This window comes from Thermobia domestica, unplaced genomic scaffold (assembly GCF_964235325.1).
Source record: "Thermobia domestica unplaced genomic scaffold, izTheDome1.hap1.1 HAP1_SCAFFOLD_279, whole genome shotgun sequence".
NCBI classification, from domain to species: Eukaryota; Metazoa; Arthropoda; class Insecta; order Zygentoma; family Lepismatidae; genus Thermobia; species Thermobia domestica.
In genome coordinates, this window is record NW_027655994.1 from 1 (window position 1) to 19,487 (window position 19,487).

General features: G+C 37.2%; 1 protein-coding gene across 1 annotated transcript in view; it reads right to left on the bottom strand.

Moving 5' to 3' along the window:
- Nucleotides 1–6,216: 6,216 nt before the first annotated feature.
- lin-28 (protein lin-28 homolog) overlaps nucleotides 6,217–19,487 on the bottom strand; it is a gene marked incomplete at its 3' end in the record, with an annotated part of 168,618 nt that continues 155,347 nt past the window's right edge. Inside the window, exon 3 of the mRNA XM_081747510.1 lies at nucleotides 6,217–6,389. Within this exon, the coding sequence (XP_081603636.1) occupies nucleotides 6,217–6,389 (173 nt within the window). The remainder of the gene's footprint in view (nucleotides 6,390–19,487) is intronic.

Genomic DNA, 19,487 nt, shown 5'->3' on the forward strand with positions numbered 1-19,487 from the left:
CCCCTGTATTGATGAAGTATAACATTCTAGTTTATGAGTTTATTTGCTTCGGCATTCCGAGCTTATGATATAAGTAGAAACACATTAAGAACAACTAATAAAGAAACTAAGTCTATCTGATGGTTAACAATAAGAAATTATATAAAATGCAATGAGCTGATCAGTACGGTACTGTATACCTACTTTTGGGCCACCCTGTATACTGTCCTTGTTATTGATTTTTTAAAAAGGGGAAAAATCAAACGAAGGACGAAAATTATAACAGTGGAAACCAAAAGAAGGCAAAAACGTATTAGTATAGATATAGAAAATCATAGTAAAAAAATATGTAAAGTATAATTTTTTGTTAGCTTATGGAAAATTTTTTATCAGTCAGATACACTGTCAGCTAAGAGATGTTTACTTAGCATCTTAACTGACTCATAACACTGTTATTCATTCATTTTTTTTCGTAATATACTGATTAAAGCTCTTCTTGAAATTGTATATTTAATATAAAGGTAACCAAGAAAGTTCTGTCGCTTTTAGTGGAAGTCTGGGTTTAATTGGCCCTCACACCGTCAGTTGAATGAGGATGAAGATAAGATGAAGGTCAGTTGTTGGTGTAGGTATCTCCAACATACTACCTGGTCGGGGCAGTTCAGTTACACAGTGACATTGTGCAAGGACAAACTGAACATGGGACCTCACAGAGCGTCATAAGGGCGTGTATGCTGTACGAGTTCAAACTGGGGTCAAACGCCGCTGCAGCGGAGCGGAAGATATGCTAGGCCTTTGGTGAGCATGTCGTGACTACGTGGACAGTGCAACGGTGGTTTAACAGGTTTGAGGACGGTGACGAAACACTCGAAGACGCACCACGTGCCGGAAGACCAACACATGCATGAAATGAAGATCTGGTAGCAATTGAGGCGAACAATGACCAGACATGTGACGAACTGGGACTACAATTCAATGTGAGTGGAGAAACCATTCGGCAGCACCTCCACTCCGGGACAGAAGGCAACAGGTGAGCAGACAGAAGGCGAGCAGACACCTGTGTTTCATGAACCAGCTCCAAAAAAGCCAAAACCAACACTGGACAAGAAGAAGATCCTCCTGTGTGTTTGCTGGACTGCTCGCGGCATCGTGCAACGGGAACCGCTACCAGCTAGTCAGAGCATCAATGCAGTTCTGTATTGTCAGCAGTTGAGCTGTGTTCAAGAAAATCTAAAAATGAATCACAAAGGGGTCCTCCTGTTATGGGACAATACTAAGCCCTACGTGGTTGGGATGACCCGGGACACCATTCTACGCCTTGGATGGGAAATACTAGTGCATTCGCCATGCTCCCCGGACATTGCACTATCCGGTTATCACCTGTTCTATTCCTTGGGCAATCACCTTAGAGGACACCAGTTCAAATCCCTAGTAGAGGTGTAAACTGTACTTGATACCTTCTTCGCTTCACGGCCTACCAAGTTTTACCGGCCATGGCCTTCCAGAACGTTGGTAGAAGGCCGTCGATGCTGATGGGGACTACTTTTGTCTTAGGTGACTTATCGATATTCGGAGGTGGTGGGTATAAAAGCGACCCACATGATTTGAACTTTCCTGGTTACCTTTATAGATTAAAAATCCACACAACTTACAAGAAATTAACACAGGAAGCTTATGGCTTTCATACATTAAAATACGAACATTTCATTGCAGAGGGAAATGAAGTTTCTGGAAATCGTAATTATATATATATAAAAAATAATCAGTTAATTCACAGAACTCTTTTTTTCCACTTTTGAATTATATGTTTATTTTTGCTTTAAAAAAAGTAACATCCGTCTATAAAGAAAAAAAGACTTGAATGACAAAGGCACGTAAGGCAATTTCGTACTTTGGTTTGCAAGATACTTAACTTCCATTTCTTCTCATGGACAACATAGCAGAATTTTTTACAGAAGAGATGGCTGGGAAAGATTTTAAAAACAGGACTGTAAATATGCTATCTTAAAAGAATAGCATTCGCCATTTTTATATACGTTTCACTTTAGACAGAAACTGTCCTTTTTCCATTCTCTCCAGAACTTTCTTTCTTGTGTATAGGATTTGATATTTTATTCTATTTCGAAACTAACTTGTATAAACATATTTTCTTATTATGTTGTAAGAAAGTTCATGACATTACTTTTTTCTTTTAATAACTGATTCAAAAATAAACTCACAGCGAGATAGAAAAAACATTTCGGGAAATAATATTTCGAACACTAACGTCAGACATCGTCAGGCGCTGAATAATAAGAAAAACGTTAATTAATTTAGAGGACTTCCAGGTGCAGCATATGAGGCCAATTTACATTGCTTGAGGGAACTGAGAAAAAACTCTGGAAAACCCTTAGTGAAGCTAACCTAAGCCTTCGAACCCGGAACCTACTGATTATGAACCTAATCATTAACAACTAACCTCTGGTCGCTCTATAATAATTGAAAGTAATTCTTCTTCCATTTTATAATAGTATTAGTTGAAATGTCCATTCTTCGCACGGAGCGAATAGTGTTAAGGAAAATATATGAATTCTCTCAGCCCCGTATGATAAGAAATGAAATGAAATCTTTAAGTTTTACGTCCCACGATTATGCCGGTTAGGCTAAAGGAGACGGTGATGATGAGAAATGAATGAAATGGTGGAATGAAGAAAGTGGGAGGAAACGGGAGAATCCCGAGAAAACCCACGAGCACGGTGTTTGCTCGTATGATAAGAATTTCAATGAAATCGTTACCCCTGTTATGTAGGCAACCAACATTGTTTTAAGTTATGGTGTGTTGCCTGATCTGTTAGGAGCTGTTGTTAATCCCACCTACCCCTACGGATGTCTTACCTCCACAATATTTTTTTTCAGAGGTCATAAATTCAGTAGCGTCATTTCAGATTGGGCTTGGGGGGAGCCAAGACCTCTTGATATAAGTAAAATTTCGCGTTTTTTTACTGACTTACTACTATTCTATTGATAAAATCTATATAAATCTCAATCTCAAACTCTATATAAATCTCAAATCTCAATCTCAATCTCACGCATTTGCCCCCCTGCCCCTCCTGCCTGCCCCTGCATAAATTATATGTACGTACCAAGTTTGGTCGATATTGCTCCACGCGTTCCAGAGTTATGCTGGAATATCCATACATACTGCACATCAATTTTTATATATATTAACAAAATGCAGTATATGTTGAACTGTGTATTAATCATTTAAAGCTACCACTTGGTGGAACAAAGGGATTAAGGTAATTAAGATTGTCAAGGTACCTAATAATTATTGATTATAAAGAAGCATACAACTGTACTAGCTCACGCTACTGAGTAAAGAGGCTTTATCAGTCGTGTTAATGTAAAGAACGCTCAAATGGGGCAATCAGGGCAAAACAAAGACAAGCAAAGAGCAAAATATGTTCCGGTGTCACGCAGTTGATGCGCAGCTGTCTCCGGAAGAAATAGAAGGAGTCAAAAGACGATGGAAAATACCAAGGAAGCGTCAAACGAAGAAAAAAAGAAAGAAAGAAGAAATGCCCTTCGGTCGAAGGGAAGTGTACACGAACATCAACTCGCGTTATGGTTTTATCGGCTGTCACCCACTCATAGATGGATGAGTGTCAAAAGTGGGAACGGGTCTACGCTAACAAATTTCTGGTCTTCTGAATGCATCCACAGAGATGCTGCTGTCGAGACAATTAACGGCGCCTTCTACAAATAAACCGTCGCCACGTGCGCGTGCGGGTGTCACTCTCACTAGCGTTCAAGAATTTCCGTATTTTCTCAGCCAACAGAACGGACCAGAACAGAAGTGATTTGAGAGAATACGGATTTTTTTTCTTTTTGGTTCCGGATAAGGTGGGACGGGAAACGAAAAGTAGCACATGTGCTAGTTTTAGTCATTGCTTCTCTGCATTATTTTCCATTTTCCTCTTCTTTCTCGACTGGACTCATGAAGTTAATGAAGATGCGAGGTGAGCCAACAGCTGTGTATAAGGAAACGTCTGACCCGAAACTGATGATTCCTTCTGCATCCCAGACATGCGTTCTATGTTTTATTTATTACAAGACGTGCAAGACACAGAACTGAAACAATTATATTCGGGAATCATTAAAAAAGACATGAAATTTCTAGTTTTCAATCCCATAATTATGTGCTTTAAGCTAAAGGAGACGGATGTTTAACATTTTCAATCCTAGGGATATTTAAGCTGCCTTTTAAATCCAAATTCAGCCCCGCAAATTGGGACATATATAAAAATGATCGAAAATGAGCGATATTTATGTCGAATCCATAGTTTTCGGGATTGCTGAGATCAACAGTGGGCACTTATGATGCCGTTTAAATCCAAATTCAATCAACGTTAGTACTCCTAAGGGGGTGGTGACATGTAAAAATTAGGGATGGGCACGAGCGAGTTTTCATTGAAACTCGACTCAACTCAAAACAGATATCTTTCAGCTCGGAAAATTTCCTCCAACTCGACTCGAACTTGACTCGAGTTTCGAGTCGAGTCGAGCCAAAACGAGCCAAATGCTGTGCGTAGTTTCAAGTATTCTTCAAGTATCCAACATAGACAAAATATAATTATTATCAATGATACTACTACTACTACTACTACTACAAATTATTATTATTATTATTATTATTATTATTATTATTATTATTATTATTATTATTATTATTATTATTATTATTATTATTATTATTATTATTATTATTATTATTATTATTATATTACTACTATTACTAGCAGTAGTAGTACAACAAAACCGTGTATAAACATGAAAGATAGGTAGTTTGTATCTGAATACTGAAAATTAGTTGACTGCTGACCTCGGTACTCGTGAAGTCTAGGAGGCAAGGACATCGTTCATGAGGTTCTGGGTTTGAGTTCGGAGGAGCAAATATCCGGGGTCAAACCAAAAATCGTTAAAAGTGAGAGGGCGCCGGCCAAACATGTTCAAAGGTGCTTGACCCGGGTTTAGGGTTCTCAACGGCTCGAGCCGAAACAAACTAAGCTGATGGCTCACTCAAACCGAGCCGGCTCGAGCCGATGGTTCACCTGAGCTGAGTTGGTGTCTCATCTCAACCGAGCCGGCTCGAACTATGCGCTCAGTTGAACCGAGCTGAGCCGGTTAACATCACTACCCGGGCTGGGCTTCTGCTTCGGCTCAAAACTTCGACCGTGTAGGTCTTAGTCTTGATGGTAAGAACTACAGTATAAACTTATGTTGGTGCTCACGACATTTGAGGCTGTTTCCTTATAAAAATCATTGTCGTCTTATTAATGAGACGAGACGAGATGTGAGTAGTGTCCCATCCCGTGAGCAACACTAAAGGTATTCTACATTACTGCTTACATTTCTCATGGTCATGGATTTGCTCTCCAGTCTAATCAGGCCATAATTCCAAAACGAGTTAAAACGAGCTAAATGGGCGAGTCATTTATCAAACTCGACTCGACTCGAAACTCGACTTCAAAACAGTGACTCGGTTTGGACCTCGACGAGGAAATTACCTTTGACTCGACTCGAATTCGCTTCAAGTTTTGAGTCGAGTCGAGTTTTAGCTCGACTCGCGTCCCTCCCTAATGAAAATAATTGAAAATAACCGATATTAGTATCGAATTCATAGTTTTGGGGTCCTTAAGTTGATTGGTGACAGTTTTGGTGCCCTTTATGTCTAAAATGAGACATAGTCTCTCCGTGTGAAGAACAGGTATTCTGCTAGTATTATGTAAAATTGGATGTCCAACGATTATGACATCACAAACTTCGCACCCAAATTTCCGAACTATTTCTAACACGCTCTCCTTAGTTTCCGCTCGCCTCAGCTAATTCGCTCCATTCTTCTCCATACCTACATTTCTACAGCTTCCACCCGTTTTTCATCACTTGTGTAATGTTCGTCTTTCCACCCCCATACAGTATACAATACTCAAAGGAAATATGCAGAAAAAAATTAAAATTAGTACTTGAATTTTAAGAAAATGTGTGAAACATAGATAAAAAGACATATTTGAAATTTAATAATTTCCAAGGCAATTTGGCATTTCACTTCCTGTTTGTTGAAAGACGTAAGTTCGTCTTTAGTGTTAGTATATTTCTGGATATACTAATAATAATAATAATAATAATAATAATAATAATAATAATAATAATAATAATAATAATAATAATAATAATAATAATAATAATAATATGACTGACCTTATTTTTCGATACCGCTTCCTGTTGATTGGCCGTCGGTGTGAGCCATGGCAGTCGACACCTCCAGGACCTGTGACCAGCGTCGCTTCCAAACCTTTGTCTGACGTTTTGCATTCGAATTCGACCTCTTCGTCGTCCCCGAGGCTTCGAAAGCCAGACATTCGAATGACGCTCTGTAATAACAATAGTATCAATAATAATAATAATAATAATAATAATAATAATAATAATAATAATAATAATAATAATAATAATAATAATAATAATAATAATAATAATAATAATAATAATACTTCACAATACCAAACAAAACAAACCTATAGAAAACAAAAAATACAAAAATACGAACAATGAAATCTTTTGAGTTTTACGTCCCACTATTCTGGAGTTTAGGCTAAGGGAGATGGTGATGATGGGAAATACATGAAATGGTGGAATGAAGAAAGTGGGAGAAAACGGTAGAGCCTCGAGAAAACCCTCACACACGGTGTTTGTCCACCACAGAGTCCACTTGGTGTGACCTGAGATCGAACCACGAACCCCATGCACCAAACATGAACGCTCTACCACTGAACCACCGCGGCTCCCACCAATAGGAATATCGGATACCGGAGCAATTCACAAGCCGCTGAAAAAAAGCACTTGAAACTGTTGGATTTGAAGAACAAACAAAGAAAATACACAAAAGCATAATGTTGGACACATTCAAACTTGTAAAATGTCAGAATAAAGGGGCAAAACACAGAGAAACATTAATATGTAGTACTTGGATAGCCTGTGTATTACTAAATCCAGGGACAAACGCAGGGGGTGGGTCCTGGGGGTCCGGCCGGATCCTTCCTCCGAAATTTCGACTTTTGTGTAAATTTAGCCTAATTTTAGGGTCAATTTTAGAAATGTTAATATAAAATACCCTCCTATTGAGCTTGGAGCCCCCCTCCCCAAACAAATTCCTGCGTACGCTACTGACTAAATCGCCTGGTCGTAGTGGCGGATCTAGAAGCTAAAAACTGGGGGTCCAGCAAGAACCCAGACTATGATACGTAAGTTATATCATGAGTTTACTTTCAAAAATATATGCGTAAAAATAGCTTCAATTATATTTGACACTCAAAAAACTGGGGGAGCTACGTCCTCCCGGACCCGGGCTAGATTCGCCACTGCCTGCTCGGATGTGAAGTGGTCTGGAGAAAAATAAACAAATATTAATAATGAGCAGTTACAGCATTTTATAAATAAAACTTTCTGGTATCTTCTAACTTTAATAAATGGAAGATAATGTGGATTACATAACTTAATTAGCTTTAAACAGTGACTAAAATAAAGACAGGAAAACAAAATTATTAATTAATTATTTGTGTCGGTGATTTTAAAATGTTTATGTACTAAAATTATAGCTTTAAATATTTATTTATATATCTCAATGTTGATTAAATCGTCACACGTGGTTTCATTGACTCGTAACGTCGCCTGAGTGTCCGGATCACTTCTTTGAATCACTGGATCACTTTGAATCAGTCTTCGGATTCCGAGGAGAAGTGATTTTACAAGATGTTTTAATTACTGGTAATAGAGACTTGAGAACAGAACCAAATGATAATCGTTCTGGGTGTCACAGCTTGCAAAACACAGAAGAGACAAATCACTGCAATTTGTTAAGATATCTAAAATGACCTTTAATGCAGAAAAAGGTTAAAAGAAAAAAAAACTATCTCAAAGGAAGCTGCTTGGGGAGGACATTCACGGAAGGATTGTGTACAACAAAGATAGCGGAAGTTTACATTTCAAACATTATCAGGTTACACACCTGCACGCACACATCCAAACACACATACATATATATATATATATAATATGACTATACACTACATATTTGTATACGTGTAAACGTACCCAGAAGAATATATAAGTTTACTGAAGGTACAACATATACAACACGGGTTTCTTCTTTTGGGGGAGAATTTTCTTATCCGCACGCGCTGTTAAGGCACGTGGTACCATCTGTCATCCATAAGATTCCATCCACTTCCGGCGGAAACGAAGGAATACAATCTTGTCCATAGACTATTTAACCGCACGCCTACCATTCCTGTCAATCATCAACTCAGTGCAACAATTTCACCGGGGAAGACAAAAACGCAGTTTTTGAAGACAGCTTTATTATGGCAATTTCTCGATTCTTTTGTTTTATATTTCTCAGTTTCAGAGTTAACAAATGATGGACGCAGAGTTCGAGAATATCTTATCTAATTCTTTTGAACGTATGGTGGCAAGTATGGCTTTAAGGTTAGTGTAAAGGGACAAGTTTTGCCGATAGATATCACTACAATCTTCGTATCTGTCCCATGTATTTTTTACCTTTCACGAAAATTTACAATTTCTTTTACAAATTCCAACCTAGAGAGTTCAAATTTGAACTTCATAACCTATCAAAGGGAACAATCCGTTTCCATTTTTTATTTAGAATTTTCTTTATTGTTGAAACTGTTTCATTCTTAAAGATTTATATAACCATTTCAACAATCAAGCAATTTCAACATAAAACAAAATTTTAAATAAAAAATCGGCACGGATTATTGCCTTTGATAGATTATGAAGTTCCTTTTCTAAAAATTTGAAGTCTCTAAGTTGAAATTTGTAAGAGAAATCGTGCATTTTCGTGAAAGGTAAAAAATATATGGGAGAGATACGAATACTGTAGTGCCATCTATCGGCAGAACTTGTCCCTTTACACCAACCTTAAATAATAAGAAAATACAAAAGTAATATACATCCAATGACTGGATTTCAATTTCGAGGTATCCTCGAAATAATTCTTTTCACAAACTCCTTAGAAGCAGAAAAGGGTCAAGAAAGTAAAAAAGTAATAGCTTCAGTTATTTATATCACTCAAGAAACTGGGGGGGGGCTTGGCCCCCGGCTCCGGACTACATCTGCCTCTGCTTACAAGTATTATTTTCACTGTCCTTCAGGAACAGGGTTATCACTAGGGCCCAGAAGTTGAGGAAAAATCCTCTTTTCTACGAGTGCCCGAAGATGAGGCTCAACATAATACATGTTCATTTTGGGTCATTGTAAGACAAAAAATGGTGGATTTTATTTGTCCTTTTTTGGCATTTTTTCGGTGTTTTTTTGTTTATTGGTCTTTTATTTTAAGCTTTTCATAGGTCTTAACGTCTTTTTTTTTTTCACTTCATCTTTCGACAACAAATTTACTGGACATTAACTCGAATCACAACCACCTCTTAAACATATTTTCTTTAAATTCAAAAGATAAGACATTCTTCAACAACTGGACTGCTAAGACCGGTGTCCCGACAAAACGTACCAGCGACAATACGTACCACTTGAATTTTCGCGACAAAATGTACCACTTTTGACGACCTGTCATAAATGACATCCTATCATGGATTAATTAAAGCATTTCTGATATTTATTCCACGACAAAACGTACCACTTATATAAATTACAACCTGTCATGGACTAATTAAAACATTTCGGATATTTAATCCGCGACAAAACGTACTACTTCATATTAAGAAACTACTTCCTCATGAGCAGGTAAAACAACGACGGTATAAGGTTGAGAAGAACAGACAGGTAATGTATCGAGTTGTCAAAGTGCAGAAACTCATTGGTAAAAGAGGGCTCATTTACAGAGGAAATGTAGCAGCCTATAAACTGAAAGACACAGCTATAGATCATGGAAACTTTTTGGATATTATTCCTTTCTTAAGCAAATTTGATCTTCCGTTTAAAAGTAATTTAGATAATGTCACCGAGAAGAGTCATATAGGAGGAAGTAAGCAGGATAGTGGTCGCATAACTTTTACTAAACACGGTGAATTATGTTTTGAATGCTATCAGCACACTTATCTGAGAAGATATTTCGAAAGAAGTCTCTCAAGCTTCAATATTTTCTGTTCTATTATACACTACTCAAGATATAGTAGTTTCAGGCCAGTGCTCTGTTGTTTTACGGTACGTTGCTAAAATGGTTGTTAAACAAAGTATTGTTGTCATTGTAAAATGCATATCTACCACAGGCCAGTGTCTTTGCGGTTTACTGCTGGAAATTCTGCAGAAGTTGAACCTTGATATTAAGAATTGTATTTGAAATTCAACCGATGGCTCAAGTAACATGCAAGGACAATATTCGGATTTTTTCAATTCACCTATGATCAATTACACGTGTGATTCAGTTGATTTTGAGTTTAAAGGCCCTTTTAGCAGCAAGGCTATATGAGACGGGACATACTGATTTACGAGAAATCCGAAGCACATGAGCTCCCGCCGGGAATCGAACCCAGGTCTCCCACGACAAAGGCGCATACGCTAACTGCTTAACTACTAAGAAACTCAGTTACACGTGTGGTGTTACGCTCATATACTCAATCATGTCATATGTGATCTGACAAAAAATTGCATTGATTCTGTGTCATTGTTCTACTGAATGACTGTGCGATATTTATGCGTGAGTCTTATCAGCGAATGTACATTTGGAAGATCAAATGTTAACAAAGGCGTCTTACAATTATTGCGGAAACAAGATGGTAGAAAACACACTGTTTTTCAGAAAAAGTTTGGTCATTTTTCGAACCCAAAAATTGCTTTGTATATAGAGTTGACAATAACAATTAAGAAAATTGCTTCTACAGAAAATATCAAACCAAAAGCTAGGTGTAAAGCGAAAGGATATATAAAAGATCTTCTCAAGTTCAAAACAATTCAGACAGCAGAAATGTTTCTTAAGATATTTCAAGTGAGACCTCTCTGTCAAACTATCTCCAAATAGAGGGTGCTGCTAGTGTAGTTCTATCGGATAATGCAAACTACTCTGTTCGAACTGAAAGAGTAGAGAGATGATTTTGAATCCGTTAAGAATGCAGCATTAAGCTTTGCAGAATGGGCCAATAACAAATTTGAAGACTTAGAACGTGATTTTTTTTTCTATTGACCTATCGACAATTCGCCTTCAGAGATGGACAAAGATTTTTCCTGTGAATATAAAGATGAAGCTGCTTCTATCCAATGACCAGGTACTGCATCGAAGCATTCAACACAATATTGGACATGGCAGTTTTGAGTATTTCTTCAAGATTCAAGAAGCAATGTACTTTATGGATTATTTCGACCCTAGCCACTTCAACCAAGTAACAGAACTTCCAGACGTGCCTTTTGATAAACTTTCATATTTTCTGAAAAACTTCAGTTAAGAAGTTTCCAAGGATACTATAAATGTATTCTCTTGGACTTTTGAAGGACGTGGATATCCTTGAAAGTCAGTCTTGATGACGAGCACAACCGAGAAAAAATGACTTGTGCTGATGGTGCAAGTGATTCAGAATTAGGAGAAAATACATTTGTTTACAAGGAAGCAAAACGTGTTGCAAAATTGTCCAATGTGCTGCTTTTTAATTTTGCAGAATTGCAATTTGTGCAGTAATACTTATCCAGATTTCCAGCATACAAATTTTTATTGACTTTACCCGTAACTCAGGTAACATGTGAAAGAAATTTTTGAAACTTGAAATGCATTAAAAATAGGCTAACGAGTACCATGTCTCAGGAATATTTGAAAACATTTTGTTGATGTCTATTGAAAAAGATTTATTTAAAAAATATTTTGAATGCAAAAGTGATAGATACAGTAGCATCAAAAACTAGTACACTAAAACATCTGCTAATTTTGTAATATAGTATACGTTCTCCTTGAACTTCATATAATATTTTGAACAATTCAGAATATACTGATGAAAGAATATCAGGTTTTAATTGTCAATTGTTAATACTACTGACTTACTGTAGAAAGAAAACTGCAATTGATTTGTAACATTGAGATGCTGATGGCCCTTGTGGGAGAAATCGCCCGCGCCCCTCTAATACTGCCTATCCGTCTCTGGTCCAAAGCCTGGATAAAATGTGATGGAAATCAGCAAATATCCAAATATTGCATATGCAAGATACTTGCTGGTCTTGGTCTGGCGAGAGTCTTGCAGGTATGGTCTTGGTGTTGCGAGAATCTTGCAGGCATGGTCTTAGTCTTAGCCTTAGTCTTAATCTTGGTCTTGCATCGGTAAATTTCTCAGCACCAATCTGTTCAACTTTTAACCTTATTTTGGCCGATATATATATATATATATATATATATATATATATATATATATATATATATATATATATATATATATATATATATATATACTTATATAACCGTCCATTCAAGTGGTACGTTTTGTCGCTTGTCATTATTTAAAGTGTTTTTAGATAACCCTTCACAAGCAGCCCTCAGGGTAAATGGTACGTTTTGTCGGTAGTACTTTTGTCGCTAGTACGTTATGTCGCGTATTCGCTAAGACCAGATGTACAACAATCACAAGTCAGATATGGACGCGTAACAATTTGCTCGAGCAAGCGGGGGGGGGGGGAGAAGGTGGGGAAGTTTTCTTATTTTAGTTTGTACTTTAGTTTGTGGAAAGACAGACCGTTAACCTACCAGAAGCTTGTATTTCTTGAGCATTATATTCATTAAATATTTAATTTCAATTAAATTGGGTCTTATTTTTACGTCCTTTTTTCCAGTTTTAGATCCTTTTTTAGATATCTTTAGGTCTTTTTATAGGTCCTTTTTAGGCAATTTTTAGGTCTTCAACTTCAGAGCCCTAGTTATCACATTCCTGAGTGGAAGATAGTAGAAAGTGAATCTTTCTTTCAAACCGGAACACTTTGGTGGGCTGATTTGTTTTCACTCTTGTCGGTAGAAAGTAACTAACCAGCATAAAAGTTATTTATTATTATTTCTGTTATCTCTTTTAGTCTTACGTCCCACGCTTATGACGGCTAAGCTAAAGGAGACGGTGATGATAAGTAATGAATGAAATGGTGGAATGAAGAAAGTGGGAGTAAACGGATTAACCCCGAGGAAACCCACGCACACGGTGTTTGTCCACCACAAAGTTCACTTGGGGGATCAGTATTTGAACCCGGGACCCAAGCATCGGAGGTGAACGTTCTACCACTGAGCCACCGCGGCCCCATTTATTATTATTATTATTATTATTATTATTATTATTATTATTATTATTATTATTATTATTATTATTATTATTATTATTATTATTATTATTATTTGGTCTAGGAATTAATTCGTGCGGTTGGTACGCACACATTGAAGCTGTAGTACAAACACAAAATACATAAAAACCTTAAGAAAAATATTGTCCATCGCTAGCCACCACTTTCGCCCATCTGTCAGGCAATGTACGGATTCCGTGGCGAAAGAAGTCCTCATCCTTGGAAGCGAGCCAGTCAGATACCCATGTTTCGATATCTTCTGAAGAAGTAAACCGCTGTCCAATCAAATCGTTGTTCATGCAATCGAACAAGTAGTAGTCCGAAGGAGCAACGTCTGGTGAATACGGCGGGTGGGGTAAAACTTCCCATCCGACATTTTCTAAATAGGTTTTGACCGGTTTTGCGACATGTGGGCGAGCGTTATCATGTTGAACAATAAGTTTATCATGTTTGTTCTCCCATTCTGGTCGTGTTCTGGCCAGAGCTTGCTTCAAACGCATTAATTGTCGTCGATAACGTTCTCCATTCATAGTTTCACCCGGTTGCAGCAGCTCATAGTACACCACACCTTTCATATCCCACCATATGCACAGCATAACCTTTGCACAGTGAATATCTCGTTTTGGTTGTGATGGACCTGGTTCACCTGGTTTCACCCAGGCCTTTTTTCGTTTAGGGTTCTCGTAATGGATCCACTTCTCATCACCCGTAATAATTCGATGCAGAAACCCCTTTCTGCTCTGTCGTTGAAGCAGCAATTCGCAAATGGTTTTTCGTCTTTCAACGTCTCTGTCTTTCAATTCATGTGGAACCCAATGTGACATCTTTTGAATCATTCCCATGGCTTTCAAGCGTTTGGAGACTGTTGTTTGATCAACGCCTAATGCTTCTGCAAGTTGTTCCTGCGTTTGACACGAATCCTGCTCGAGCAATGCTGTCAATTCTTCGTCTTGAAATTTTTTTGAATCACCACTTCTAAACCGTGCAAACCACTTCTGACACGTTCGCTCAGCTAGAGCATGGTCACCATACACTTCCACCAAAATACGATGACTTTCAGTCGCACTTTTCTGCATGTTAAAGTAATGCAGCAGGACACCCCGCAAAAACACTTTATCAGGCACAAATTGCGCCATGTTCACTTAACTACAAACTGGTGTTGTTGACGCTTTAATCCACTGCCCTATACTACGAACGATACGCGATGACAGGGGTTTGCAACACATGTGTGGATACACGGAACTGTGGGACGCTCCGTTCGTTGCGCCATCTCTTGTCCACCCGCACGAATTAATTCCTAGACCAAATATTATTATTATTATTATTATTATTATTATTATTATTATTATTATTATTATTATTATTATTATTATTATTATTATTATTATTATTATTATTATTTCTGTCCTGTTTTCAGTATTAGTAATGATCGTATGGATATTAACACCAATCTTCAATCCAAAGCTTTATAAACGAACTATGCCATAACAAGGTACTCTCTACTAATATCGAAACGTAATTACGATTACGTAGCTATTAATGTAAAAGTATGTAACACCAAAAATAATATTTTAGGATATTAAATGAAGGTAGGGTATACAGAAAATGGGTTGAAAGATTGCCGAGATTAAAACAGGGGTAGTTTTACGATTTTAATTTTCGGTAGGTCCTCTCCTTCGCTTATGAATACATATACACATTTGATTGATTAATGATAGTAGGAAATTACTTTTATAATAGTCGTTGATGCTATTTGTTAAATAATTACCTACCATTAATATAAACAGTGGAAAATATATTTTCTCTTTATTGTATCTTCTAGCATTTATGTACTTTTCAGAATTTTTGGGTAGGACCGTGCCTACCCGGTACCCGGTACCCGCTGAAAACCGGCACAAAATACAAACTGGCGGGATACCAGGACAAGAGTCTTCAAACTGGGACTGTCCCAGTCACAACAGAGCGTATGGTAGGTAATTCTGCTTACGGGACGATTCTCTCCTCTGTGCTTTGCTTAAATATAGAAGATCGAGGGCCGATACGTAGCTAACAATAAAATAGCATATTCAAATAGCCATATATTTCCACTGTGTGTTTGGAATTTGTTACAGGAACGCAAATGCACTCAACGCCACGTATACTTTCCAAAGTTTCACTTTATATTTCCAGTCATATCTTGGCTCTTTTTCACAAGGGCGAAAAAGTGGCATATAGATTAAGAATACGGGGTCAAATTGATACAACACTCACCCTGAAAATACTACAATTTCCGAAGCAACGTTTCGAGGTGGAGCAAAATTCTTTAAAAAGGCCTGTATAAACCTTGTGAATTTGCCACATGTGGCCAGAGGCGGACCAAGGCAAAATTTTCACTCGGGCAAAGTGACGTTTTGGCGCCCCCTAGTCCTAGCCTATATTTTACATTTTAGTACAGTGATTTTAATATTTTAAACACACTTTTCAAAAAGAAAAAGTAATACTCAAATACATGATATAGGTATATTTAGTACTTTAAAATATACATATGGTATCAATTACATTGTGTTAATTATAATTATTTATGTACCGATATGTATATTTTTTTCTAAACAAAAGCAACATCCAACAGTATTTATTGAATACTATATACTAGTGGTGACATGATTACAGTTATATTGTAAATTGGTTTGTTATATCAATAACATCAGGAGTCATTCTATCAGTCTATAATTTATCAGTATCCTCTTCCGTATTTAAAAAAAAAACAAAAAAAAAAACGTAAATTTATATGCCGCTCCGCTTGCCTCCCCCCCCCCCAAGAAATTAAATTTAGGGTCGTCACTGGCATAATACAGTTCGTAAATCTAATTATCCTACGAAAGTAATGTTAGCTCTAATTAATGCATAGATAATACCAATAGTAATGTAAGAGAAATAAAAGGGCAAACCATGTTGTTTGACCAATTAAGTACACTTTTTACTGTACTTGACAGCAACGGCGCCGACTTTCCAAAATTTCTGTGGGTACATATCAATGGCAGGAAGTGTTAGCCTATGTTTTTAGGAAAGTCTCGATATTTGATTGATTTATTTTTAGTTAAAATCTTTTATGAACACTGTCATAAAGGGCTGTGCTGTGATAAAGTAAAATATAGCGGTACTATAAGGATAAGCTGGGGCTGCCCCAGCTCAGTCGGTAATACGGCTGACTTAAACACAGGAGAAACGGGTTCAAACCTGGGTCCAAACTAAAAATCGTGTGGTTGCTGGAACCCCGGAGCATCCACTTAGCCGGCGCGCATGCTTGACAGGAAACAGCGGTTGCTTTCATCAAGTTTGCATTGCCACCTGCTGAAAAATGAGCAAGCAGGGAAAAATGACAGTTTATAATTTTATTTCGATTCGATATTCCAGTGCCCTAAAAAAAGAAAAAGACAAAAAAAGAAAGAGAGAGGTGATTGATTGCTCCATAAGAATGAGGCAACAGGTAGAGTTTTGTAATCGGAACTACTGCAATATTCTGAAATCAAATAAAGAAAACTGGTTTTATTCACAATACCGAACACCTCTATTGATAGCTTACCATAGGAAAGGCAAAAGACCTTTTTTTAAAAAATAAATCTTCTATATATATAAATTATTTCAGGGGAGAGAGTACAATATTGCAGGTACTTCAGAAAAGCAGGTTCTTTTTTATCCACTTTTTTTTTAAAAAAAAAGGAACGAATTCACGCGGAAATACCAGGGAACAAAAACTCTGGTTAACACGGGTTTCACCAATTCTGAACAGATGTCACCTGAAATGTTAGACCCCCTTATCTTCTCCAACAGGAATAGTCTGACACAACCAGTGAAGAAAATACTTAACGAAAGGGGGAAAAATATAGATATATATAAAAAAGATAAACACTCTTATGAAAAAAAAAAAAAGTTTCACACAACCTGTTCACTTGTTTGCCGTATTAGAGACTATGGTCATAAAGAAACTAAAATATTAATAATTCCATTATTGAAGAAGTAGCATAACTATCTCCGGAAGACTGAACAAAATTAATATTTATCACTCTAAAGCTCATCGCTTCTCGAACTTTTTTCTTTTTTTAATAAGGACAGAGGTATAGACACAGGATCAAATGTGGGCCGGTCCTCCAAATGGGGTTCGCATATTGTGGGTAACTTGCTTTTATAGTGTGTGAAAAGTCGGTCACTTGAAAAGTCTGGAATCCCCTTAGAATAACTTGCTGGCTACACCACTGAGTTCGGACTACTTTTATTGGTCAAAATGTGTCTACGAACCACACACACTATCTGGAAAACAAGTTACAGTAAAGCCACGATTATATGTGAAATGCAGCGAAATTTTTTTAATTACGAACTTCAAAAATAAAATAAAAAAAAAATAATAAAAAAAAACAAGCCAACAACCGAGAAAATACAATAAACCCTACAGTGCGAAGGTCGAAAATTACTGACAGGTTTATTGAGCATCGTAATCCTATAGGCCTTCTCGGAATTTGTGGATGAGTGACAGGCTGTTGCTCTTTTGTTTTGGTCATGGCTTTCACATTTTCTCATGACTGACCTTGACAATCCGAGCTGTATTTATACAAACAATAAAACAGCTTTTTATGCTGAAATACTGTATTTTTTTTCGTGTGTGCGCCTTATTTTTAGTCCTTTTTGTGTTATCCGCGATTTTCGCTATCCGTGGTGCTCTTGTCACCCAATCGCGCGGATAATTGGTGTTTTACTGTATAATAGTAATAATAATGCCAGGCAACTAGTCAGTATACGCTTCCATGCTGCAGAACGCTAAAATATTTCAGAAGTCATATATGTTAAGAAATGTGTGTGTTAACAAATATGTGTCTTTTGGACTTCAATGTGTCGTGTGTGATAACAAATACGTGTCTGTGCTTATAATATTACAATTTGACTTTGTTTTGAACCTCCGTAAGGATCAGTCACAAACCTCCACTGGAACACTTATAACAGTATAAGTTTGCCTGTTATAGTATACCTACTCATAATTATATGGATCCGAGTTGAGTTTGAGTTTAACGTCCCTTTCAGCAGCGAGGCTATATAAAATGGGGCCTACTGATTAACGTGGAATCAGAACCACATGAGCTTCCCCGGAAATCGAACCCAGGTCTCCCACGCCAAAGGCGTGTACGCTAACCGCTTAGCCACGAAGGAGTTCCTATATGTATCCGAACAATGGACGCTATTCCGCAAGGCCAGGACCGTAGCCAGAAATTTCATTTGGAGTACGAGTAGCGATGATTTCACATTTTCTCTCGGGAAGGGAGAATTTTAATACCCAAGGGATGAAAGTAGTACTGCGAAGATAGGTCTACTAGCAGCTTAAGGTGATCACGATTCGGAAATATGCCCCAGGTAAATTTCCTCCGGGCTATCCCCTGAAATCATCACTGGCCTGGGAGGATGAGGTCCAACTTTTGCCACGTTTAAAAGCTATGGTGAAAATTGCTATTTATAATACTTTCTATTAATAGTATTTTCTTTTTGAGAGAGGAACAAAAGTAGTGACATATGAAATTAGAATAATTGTGCATTTAAAAAAAAAATCTCAGCCGGTATTTCATATTCTTTAAAGCAGTGGTTCTCAACCTCACGACCGCCATTTTATCACATCCTCTTGCCAGCGATCCCTTATAATTTCTGGTTTGTAGTAAGCTTGCGTGGGTTTTTTAATATACCTATTGCGGAGATCTCGCGATATCCATCTATTTCATTAACAGTAGAATCCATTTCTTGTATATGGTGGACGCAGTAACTTCCCTTTAAGCGAATGGATTAAAACCAACCTCTTTCATTTAAATTGATTTTTAAACAACTTTGCACCTGTTGCAAATGTTTTGTAGACCTATTTTTGTTGTTCTTAACCGTACGTATAAAAATTAAAATATGCCTATCAGAACAAAATTTAAAATAATATTTAAAAATATTTTCCGGTATTAAATTCTAATTACATTTATCGCTTTCGTTTAGACCTATCTTTGCGACCTCCGTGAAACCCTCTCACGACCCCCAGGTTGAGAAACCCTGCTTTAAAGAAAAGATGTAAATATAGCTCTCATAATAGACTAACAAAAATGAAACAAGAACCTATTTAACGTAAAGTCTCTTTTTTTTTCGCGTTTTGGGGCAGCGGTGGCTCAATGGTAGCCAGTTCACGTGCATGGGATCCTTTG